At 36.7% G+C, this 11103-nt stretch overlaps 1 protein-coding gene across 1 annotated transcript; it reads right to left on the bottom strand.

The window, feature by feature from the left end:
- Nucleotides 1-7437: 7437 nt before the first annotated feature.
- On the bottom strand, nt 7438-8376 carry LOC134365537 (olfactory receptor 1G1-like). The gene has a single exon (XM_063081657.1). The coding sequence runs from the start codon at nt 8374-8376 to the stop codon at nt 7438-7440; it is 939 nt and encodes a 312-aa protein (XP_062937727.1).
- Nucleotides 8377-11103: the final 2727 nt, after the last annotated feature.

Consider the following 11103-nt stretch of genomic DNA (forward strand, 5'->3'; position numbering starts at 1 on the left):
CTTTGAATTTGCCTGTTTTTGTCCTTTTCTTAAATGGAATTATACGTTTTAATATACTTTTGTTTCTTCTTTTGTTTAACATTATTCTTTTAGATTCATGTAGGTAGCTGAAGGGCACTCACGTCCACTGCTGTCTCGTACAGGTCAATAATCCCTCATTATAAACTCCTTTTGCCTGATGAATTTCAGAGTTCAGAACTTTCGGATTTGGAAGTATTTGTATGTCATCTAAGATTCTATTAGAAGGTTCTAGGGTAACATTCCTTAATCAAACACAGTATTTCCACAACAGGACGAATGAACATTCACACTAAGTACAGCTAATAAAGAATATAAATAGCCTCATGTAAGCTCAGATCATGGTTTGCAGCTACATGAGTTCACTACAAACCTTAATAAAATTTTTCTCCTGTCCAAGCCTTTTGGATGATAGAATATAGATAGATATTCTGGTGGATGTGTAGTAGTTATCTCCTTGTGTGCATTTATAAAATTAAATAGTGGCATATACCATATACAGAGAACTGCACAGAACACAAATATACCACCCAAGAAATTCCTAGAAACCAATTACCTGTTCAATAATTAGAAACCAACTACCCGGGTCAAGAAGGAGAACATTGCCAGCACGCTGAAGCTCCTCCCGTGACCCTCCTAGTCATTACTTTTCTCGCCTCCACGTTAAATAACCACTGTCCTCTTTCTAACATTTTATCTTAGTCTTGCTTCTTTGTGAACTTTGTGTAAATGCAATAAAACATTACATAGTCTTTTTTTCTGGCTTCTTTTGTTCAATATTCTACACTGGTAAGATTATCTAGATTACTGTACATAGCCGTAGTTTTTTCATGTTCATTGCCCTGAGTTACTCCATGGTATGATGGTACCACACGACACTCACACGATCTGTTGTTGAAGGGACAGTTGGTTTTCTGGCTAGTTGGAATGGGGCTGCGATGGTCATTCTGGTACATGCTTCTTGGTCCACATGTGTATTTCTTTATGTTGCAGATACACCCTTGAGTGCAATGGCTGGATTCTAGAATGTCCATGTCTTCAGTATTGATATGCAATGTCAGACTGGTTTCCAAAGAGATTGTACCAAATTACATTTCTACCAGCAATAGGTGAGGGCTCTGGTTGTTCCACATCCCTTCATATCACTCGGTGTCAGTTTTCTTGTCATAGTCATTCTGGGGTGTGTGTGTGTGCGTGTGTGTTGGGCCATTTCCTACTGGTTTCATTTTATATTTTAGGGATTAATAATGATATTGAGATCCTTTTCAATGCTAACTGGCATTTTTATTGCTTGGTTTTTGAAACTGTTTATTTTATTTTATTTTATTTTTTTCTGGGATGATAATTACTCTTGCTATTTTCTTTTCTTTTTTTTTTTGAGTATTTATTTATTTTTATTTATTTATTTATTTTTTAAATTTTATTTTGTCGATATACATTGTGGCTGATTATTAAATTTTTGTTCATTTTTCAGTTAGTTATCTGTTTTATTCTTATTTGTAAAAACGATTTAAATATTCTAGATACTAGTTCTTTGTTGATAGGTACTACAAATTTTTTCTCTTTGTGGCTTGTCTTTTTACTCTTTTTACAGTGCTGTTTGCTAAATAAATGTTTTTAATTTTAACTTATTGAATTCATCAATTTTTTTTCCTTAGTGCTTTATTTAGATCTGGTTTAAGATGTCCTTTCTTCCTTTCTTGAGTTTAGAAAGATATTTTCTAGTAACCTCATTTAAAAAGTTTGTAATTTGCCTTTAAAAATTAGTTCTTGAATCTACCTGGGATTAATTTTTATTTATGGTGTGAGATGGAAGAAATCTATTTTTTTTGTTTTGTTTTATTTTTGTTGTGTTTTTTGGCTGCTGGCTGGAACGGGGACCCAAACTTTTGACTTTGGTGTTATAAGACGTCTATTTAAAAAGTTTTTTAAAAGATAGTTTATTATACACATATGTGGGGTACAAAGTTGATTTTCAGTAGATGTGTACAACGTGTGATGGTTAGATCAGGATCGTTAGCTTATTCATCATTACAATACATAATCGTTCTCTGTGTCCGTTAACCAATTCCTCATTAACCCTCCTTCCTCTCCCCCTGCCCTCCCTTTTTCCACCTCTAGTAACCACAGTTCTTTTCTCTCCTTCTAAAAGTTCAATGTATTACTGTGATTGTTGTTTCATTCTTTTGCTCTCTCTCTCTCATTTTATTGTTTACTTGTTTATTTATGGATTCAGCTCTCACTTATGAGTGAGAACATGAGATATTTCTCTTTCTGCCACCTGGGTTGTTTCACTTAAGATAATTTTCTCCAGGCTTATCCATGTTGCTGCAAATGGTGGAATTTCATCCTTTTTTTACATTGAGTAGTATTCCATTGTGTATATATACAACACATTTTCCTTATCCAGTCATCCATTGAAGACATTTAGGTTGGTTCCATAACCTGGCTATTGTAAATAAAGCTGTGATAAACGTGGACTACAGGTATCCCTTTGACATGATAATTTCCAATCCTCTGGATATACTCCCAGTAGCGGTATCGCTGGGGGTGGTTCTATCTGTGTTACACTTCTCACTGTGTAACGGAGACGAAAAAAAGATCACTCAAAGCACCATGAATGCATTGAGAAGCTCAAAGGGTCTGCATCCCAGAGAAAACTGGGTACAGCAGCCATTCAAAGTTAGCTTCTGTTTTTTATTATAAGGACAAGGAAGTTTCACAAGAAAATTCAGTTGATTCAATCATTACAAAAGGACACGAGGACATGGGCAGAGTTACAAAAGTTATCTATGGCTAAGTATAGCTTAAGCAATGGAAACTAGTAACATCAGTAAAATTAACACTGTGACATTCCAAAGTACAATTAGTGAAAAGCTAAGTTGGTCAAACTGGCTCGTCATCTAAAGTATAACCTCTCCTTAAGCAAAAGTTACATTCTTATGATAAAATCTAAGTACAATTATTTCTAAAGTTTCCCCCAACAGACAGCTTGCCCCTCACAAACATTTTTTTCACATCTTTTCCTTCAGCAATTCTTAAAATCTCTTAACAGTATGACAACCATCTGTTAGCTTTAAAATCATTAAAGTATACAATCCCATACCTAAACAGTGATTAGAGTTGATTGGATGGGCTTTTGCCCTCTGGATATAAGCCATTGCTTCCTGCCCAAGGGCTTTTGCCTTATACATGCACTAACCTAAAAACTCTATACTAAAATCAAATGAGAATCAAGATTTCTAACCCTCCACATATCTGTAATTGTTTGAGGAACCTCTAAGACACCTAATTATAAATTCTAATAATTCATCTATAGACTTGAATTGCAATTATATGAAAATATTATCTATGGGTAAAATGCAGTTTTGTTTCTTCCTTTACAGTACTTATATCTTATTTATTTATTTTTCTCATCTTATAGCACTGGATGTGACATCAAGTATAATGTGAAATAGCTTTGGTGAGAGCTGGTCTTTTGTCTTTTTCTCATTTAAACAGGAAAGATTTAAATATATTGTCACATATTATGTATTATGTATGCTGTACATTTGAAAAAAGGTAACTTCTTTCAGGTTAAAAAAATTTTTATCTTTTCCCCTTTTGCTAAGAGGACTTTTGTTTTAGCAAATCAGTGGATCTTAAATTGTATCTAATACTTTCTTCTTGAATCTATTGAGATAATTGTATGACCTTTGTCCATTTTTCTGTTAATATGGTGACTTTAGTTAATTTTTGAATGTTTTATCAACCTTGCATTCCTGGGAAAACTCAACTTGGCTGTGATATGTTATATTTTCCTCTGCATTATTGTAATTGTATTGCTAATATTTTACTTTGGATTGGTGCATTTATATTCATGAATGAGATCTACCTATTATTGTGCCTTTTTTGCAGTGTTCTTATCAGCTTTTGGGTATTGAGGTGGTGCTAATCTCATAAAGGGAGTAGTTGGTAAGTGTTCCCTTATTTTCTAATCTCTGGAAGAGTTTTGTAAACTATAAATGATTTTTTTTCTTGAATTCTTTATAGAACTCACTTTTGTAGCCATCTGGCTCTGGAATTTTCTTTAAGAAAAGATTTTTGGCTAATGATTTAACTTTTTCAATGGGTATATGTCTACTTAGATTTTTATTACTTCTTAAGTTAGTTTTGATGAGTTATATTTGTCTACAAATTTGCCTATTTAATCTAAATTTTAAACTTTATTTTTATAACATTATTCATAATGTCATCTTTATTTTAATATTGAAAGTGATGCCACTCTTTTCATTCCTTTTACTGGTTATTGGTATTTTCCTCACATCATCATTTTCACCAAAGGAATGTAAATTATCTTTTCAAAAAATACTCTTTTATTTTTATTGGTCTTTTCCCTTGCATGTTTTATTATATTTTGTTATGTTGTGCTCTTATCTGTTTTATTTCCTTTCTTTTGCCATTCTTGGATTGATTTTGCTGTTCTTTTTATAACTTTTTTTCCTTTTGAAATTCTTTTTTTAAAAGAATACTTTAACATTTATTTGTACATATTTGTGGGGTACAGCATGTTGTTTCAGTACATGTTTTTTTCATATACTGCGCAATGATTCACTTAGGGTGGATAGCACAGCTTTGTGACCAGTAGTAGTCCACTGTTTTATTATTTCTTCAGATGGATGCTTAGCTCATTATTTTGCAGACTTTCTTTATTTTTAACATTTGCATTAAGGGTATACATTTCCCATAAACAATGTGTTGTGTTGGTCTTCATTCAGAGAAAAATATTTTCTAATAGCCATTATGATTTCTTCTTTTACTCTTAGATTATTCCTGGCTGAGTTCTCAATTCCCAAATATATGAGGATTTTTAGCTTAATTGCTTGTGGTCTGTATGATTTCAATCCTTTGATATTTATTTAGGTTTCCTTTATGGCTCAGTAAATGAGCAAGTTTTGCAAATTTTCCTTGAGTTCTTGCTAAAAATGTGTTCTCTGCAAGTGTTAAGTGCAATGTTCTACATATGTTCATTAGGTTAATACTGTTAATTGTGCTTTTCAAATGTTCTATATCTTTATTGAATTAAAAACATTTTTATTTGCTTTACCAATTACCATCAGTGTGTTAAAATCTTCCACTAAGAATGGATTTTTAGAGTATGATGCTAATAACACCAAAGTCCAGGGTTCAATCCCTGTACCGGCCAGCCACGAAGAAGCCACAAAACAACAAAAAACAAAACAAAACAAACAAACAAACAAAAAAGAATGGATTTGTCTAGTTCTCCTTATTGTTTGTTCTATTAATTTTTCTTTATGTATATTTTCACTACTTCAAAAATTTAGAACTGTTAGATTTTCCTGGTGGATGAAAGGTTTCATACTTATAACATGAACCTTTATATTTGTAATAATGCCTTAAATCTATTTGTTTGATAAGAATAGAACCATACCAATATTTTTATGGTATACTATTTTTCAATACTTTCATTTTCAGTCTTTAGGTATTTTTGTATTTGTTGAGTAAACATCTTATTAAAGAAATATGTATTGAAGTGCACAGAAGATGCACAAACCATTCATGTATAGTGTAATGAATTTTCTCAGAGGGAACACAATCACAACACCAGCACCCAGATCATGAAACAGAACATGATCAGCGCCCAAGAATCCCTCTTCAGGTTCCTGTTCAGAAACAGTCAGCATTTAGAACTTTAAATAATTGTATAACGCAAATCAGAGAGGATTAACTTACAGAAAGTGGGAGGGATGTGCTGAGAAAGTACCACTTCAACTATATGATTGCATTCTAAAATAACACATGATTACATTAGAAAACATGTATTCCAGAAGAAAATGAAGAAAATACATTGACTGTTTGCATGAATTCTCCATAGAGAAGAATTTTCTAGTTATAACTCCAGGAAAAGGAATTATAAAGAGGAAGACCTCTGGATTCAATAATATACAAAATAAAAACTTCCTACATAAAAAGATCATTAAGAGATAAAGAATTAACTGAGAATATTATTAAGACAAAGAAGACAAAAATATATCTTTAATACAGAAATTCAATAAAAAATCCCCAATGACATGAGCAAACAATTAATAAGAGAAATAAATTGGTTAAAAGACACAGGAAAATAGTTCCCTCACCAATAATCAGAGAAATTAAAACTAAAGCAAGGAGATACCATTTTGGCTATCATATTAGTTACAATTAAGGGGGAAATGTAAACATCAAAATCTTAGAGGATGCCGGCAAAGGGCATTCTCATTTGGGCATCTTGGCAACACGAATAAAGACTTTAAAAAATATTCTATTTAGACATTCTACTTGTGAAAATCTTAAAGGTAACAGACTAAATATACAATAGCTTCTTTTCAGAGACTTTCATTGCATCATTATTTGTAATAGTGAAAGCTTAGAAGCCCCCTAATCATCCAACAATAGTGAAATATTCTAGAAATTGTGGACCTTTATTCTGATGTAATCTTAGAAAGCCAAATGCTCAGGAATAGTTAATAATAACAAATAATATGGAGACAACTCATGTTATAAGATTAAGTGAAAAACCATATGTAATTGTACATATAGTATTTTCTGAACAAAGATAAAAGCAATTAGAAAAAGACAGGAAAGTAATGATGTAAAATATTGTCAGTGGTTGTCTTTCAATAGAAGGATGTAAGTGTTTTCTTGTTTATGTTTTACAAATTTACTATAATGAGCATGTATTGCAGTACAGGCAAGCAAAATAAACCAGTGTTCAAAAACTGAAGAATCAAGGTCTTGTCCCAATAGCTAATAATCACTCACTGCCAGAGTCTTTATATCTAATCCCAGGTGGGTGATTTTGGACCAGTCCTCAGATCTATCCGTGCCTAGTTTCCTCTTCTAGAATAATTCTTGCTCTCTTAGTCCTGGAAGAAATGTGCCGTATTGTGCTTTCTCCATGTGGAGGCTAATCCCTACAATGAGCTACTTCCAAAGCTGGACTTGGAAATGGTCCCTGAAACTCAGAGTACTTGGCCTTTCCCAGATCTTGTCAGCATTTCTTGTCTGGGTGGGACCTCTTAGTCAAAGACTGAGCTGCTAACTGGGTTTCCTCCTAGAACTTAAGTTCTGTCTGATGTCATTCTTTCGGTGGTCCCCACTCTCTGGTTTGAATCTTCTTGGATACCTGTGCCCTCTAATAAAGTCACCCTGTAGGGATTGCTGACTACTCCCTTTTTCCAGGCTGAAGCTCTGCCCTTGGCCACTTGGTTCCATTTCTGCCAAGTCAGGCATTCTCCGTTTGTTAAAGCTGCTTGTGATGCTAAGCATCCATCCTGCTTTGAATTTGAGTTTTTTGAAATTAAATGGAAATTAATGGAGAAAAGTCCATTTAAGAATACATTTCTGAGAGTCTGGGCTTCTACTCCAGGAAAGTACCCTTTACTAAGTAGAGTATTTTCCCAAGCCAAGGAGTCTCCACAAAGACCCCTTCAAGTCCCTGTTCCTCAGGCTGTAGATAAAGGGATTCAGCATGGGAGTGACCATCGTGTATACCACAGATGCCACCATTCCAGTATCTGCTGAGTAGGAGGACGAGGGCTGGAAATACACCAGAAAGAGGGTACCAAAGAAGAGAGTGACCACTGATAGGTGAGAGCCACAGGTAGAGAAGACTCTGTGCTTGCCCCCAGCAGAGGGGACTTTAAGGATGGTGTGCATGATGTGGGCATAAGAGACAAGGACACAGGTGAGAGGGACCACACCCGAGAGGGCAGCTTCGGTGAACATCATGACCTGGAAGATATGAGTGTCTGAACAGACAAGTTTGAGGAGTGGGAGAAGATCACAGAAAAAGTGTGGGATGCAGTGGGAGGCACAGAAGGAGAACTGAGCCATCAGGAGAGTTAGTGAGAAAGCCAGGAGGTGGGAGCAGAGCCAGGACGCGGCCACCAGCAGCAGGCACCGTTGGGGATTCATGACCATGGTGTAGTGGAGAGGAAGGCAGATGGCCACGTAGCGATCATATGCCATCACGGCCAGCAGGAAGTCATCCAGCAAGGTCAATGCCATGAAAAAGTACATCTGCATGAGACACCCGGTGTAGGAGATGGTGTGATCCTGTGTGTGGATGCTCAGCAGCGCCTTGGGGACAGTGGTGCAGGTGAGGCAGGTATCGATGAAGGACAGGTTGGCCAGGAAGAAGTACATGGGGTTGTGAAGGCGAGGGTCAGAGCCAATGGCTAGGATGATGAGCAGGTTCCCCAACACAGTGACCAAGTACGTGGCCAGGAAGAGCCCGAACAGAAGAGGCTGCTGCTCTGGGTGCTCAGAGAAGCCCAGCAGCAGGAAGTCAAACATGATTGTTTGGTTTCTAATTCCCATTTAAAGTAGAACAATTGGAAGAAAATCTTGCTTCCGTATAGGTAGACTCCAAACATTTATTTCATTTCATGCCTTTCATGGTTTTACGTGATCTTCTCAAGGGTCACAGAGATGTCCTGGTGTCTCTTGGTGGCAGGCATGCAAATATGTATATAGGTGAGAACTCTGGACAATGATGATGAGAGATCTTGTTGGGGGTGAATTTTGCAGTTTAGTTATCTAGTAAGTTTCTCAGTAGACATCCTGGATGAGGTTGCACTGGAGATCATTCAGGAAGAATGTTTCTAAGTTGTAGTCTCTCCTCTTCACTCCACTTTTTTAGCAGGAGAGCTATCAATTTCATAGGCTTGAGAAATTTGAATAAGATACCTTGGGGATATGCATTTACTAGGAAATCATTACTGTTATTATTTTCAATAAGAAGTTTATTTAAAAATATTTTTGTAAAATCTCATCTTTGTGAAAGCAATCCAAGAAGAACTTTTTTTCCTTATAAATACATTCAATTTTGTCCTTTAGTTTTGCAATTCACAGAGAAATAACTTTCAAGTTTCTATTATGTTTGAAACTGGGTTTTTCCCCAAATTGTGAAACACCTATATCAACAGGACAAATAATGTGTGATGTGCTTTATGAATGATAATTTAGCTAAGTATGTCTTTTTGCTACCCAATATCAAGTATAGGATCCAGCTCACTTGAAACCATTTTTAATTCTTTGCAAGTCTTCCATACTTTTCTGTTCCCAATTAATAGACTTGTCTGTGTGTGTTTGTGTGTGTGTGTGTGTGTGTGTGTGTGTGTGTGTGTTGGGGGAGAGAAGAAATAACAATTTACATAGACAGGTTATAGCTTGGATTTAGGTATTCGTGGTGTAGTGGGAGTATCTATCCTTTTCTTTTAAAGATCCATTAAATTAGCTAATGTGGATAAAATAAATTTATAAACTCAATAGCGTTGGACAAATAAAAGGTCCCGTTAACATCATCAGTAACAGCATTAGACATCATTAGTCATTAGCAATGTTGGGTTTGGTGTCTTACGGACTAGATGGAAATCCTTTCAGTGTCCTCTCTTGCTGTGTAATCCTTTGCAACTTATGAATCCTCTTATCCTCTCTGAACTTCAGTTTTCAGGTCTGTAAATAACGTAAATGCTTTGTATAGTTGTAGATAATCAATGAGATCACATATCCTAAGCATTAGCACAGAGTAGGCTTTCAATAAGCTGTGATAAAAGTTATTAATATTGTTAGTAGTAGTACATAAAATGGAACATGGGATTCCTGATGCACTGAGAAATGTAAGATGACTTGCTTCCCAGCTCTAAACCCCAATTATCTTTTCTATTCTGGGTAAATTATTTACCTCCTCTGAGCCTTATTTTCTTCATTGGTAAGACGTAGACATAAACCTTCCATATAGAGTCATAGAAACCATCAAATGCTGGAATGAGCTGAATGTTTTTCCAGGACCTGAGATGTAAAATCCAGAATGAGAGACTCTAACTTGCACAATTGGGTGGCGAAGAGACATCGCCAGCCTGTATAATGTCATGCTCTTGGATGTGGTGATAAAACACATTTTTTTCTGGGTCTGACAAGCATTCGTTTGGCCTCCAGCCTGTGGGCTGGAATGTTGCTCAGTCTTTCTGGCTTCACTTTCTGTATCTGCCTGAAGAGGATAATAGCGATGCCTAATTCATAGCATTGTTGTGAGGATTAAATTAGGTAAGGATTGTGCAGACCTAGAACAATGGCTCATATCCAGTGCTTGTCAAATACCAGCTTTTCTTAATATTCTTTTTTCTCTTGATGGAGTTAACAAAATGAGGGTGCTTTCGGAGGTGACCAACTAGTCTTCTGCATTTGCCCAGGACTTTCCTGATTTTAAAATGGAAAGCCTTACTTCCGGGGAACCCCTTCAGACCTGGGCAAACTGGAATTCGTGGTCACCCCATATACCACTTTTAATGGTCACCATCTGTGGAAAGCTGGGCATACACTGTATAGGGGTCATGGGCACAGTTATTACACAGTTACAATGTCTTGGCCATTGCCAAGAACTTGGGAGTGATTGATCTTCATGGACTTCAGACTGGACTCCCAGGGAGTTTGTGCATATTAAATCAAGGCCTTCCTAATCGTGATTAGGAGAGCCAGGTTGTATTTGGCTGAGAGCAAGGAAGGGGGAAAGAATAGGGGAGAATTGTGTGTGTGTGTGTGACTATTGTCCCCGTTTCTGCCCCATAAGCTCTTACCTGCAAATGCTGATCATCCTCAGATCCTGCCATCATCACCAGGTGTTGGTTCTGTCTCCCCTACTTTTCCTCAGAAGGGTTGGTGGGACCCAACAGTAGCACAGACTGGAGACTCAGGGCTGGAGCAACCTGTCCTCAGGAACAAGAGTGAGGAAGAGCTGCGGGCTTTTCACATGCGGTGTGTCCTGGGACCCAATCCAAGACCTCCTAATTAGAGACAAGAGGAGGCTAATGTGCAATCTCCCAGCTGTCCCCTCTGGGCCCTGGGGTCCTGAGGCCTAGCAGTATCAAGAGCACCTTTATTTCAGAGTGACCACATCTGGGAATCCTAAGATCACCTGTCCTGCTACCCATCCCCTAGGCAAGGGAGTGGGAGGGCCCCGTCTCCCTCCACAATAACCTGCCATGGAGCCCACACATTCTAATCAGATTCCAGTTGTCATGAAGAGAACCCGTCATCTCCCAGCAA

The sequence above is a fragment of the Cynocephalus volans genome, chromosome 17 (genome assembly GCF_027409185.1).
Source record: "Cynocephalus volans isolate mCynVol1 chromosome 17, mCynVol1.pri, whole genome shotgun sequence".
Lineage (NCBI taxonomy): Eukaryota > Metazoa > Chordata > Mammalia > Dermoptera > Cynocephalidae > Cynocephalus > Cynocephalus volans.

Bases quoted from the DNA above. Each gene is read 5' to 3' on its own strand.
- LOC134365537 (XM_063081657.1), bottom strand. From the start codon at position 8,376: ATGGGAATTAGAAACCAAACAATCATGTTTGACTTCCTGCTGCTGGGC.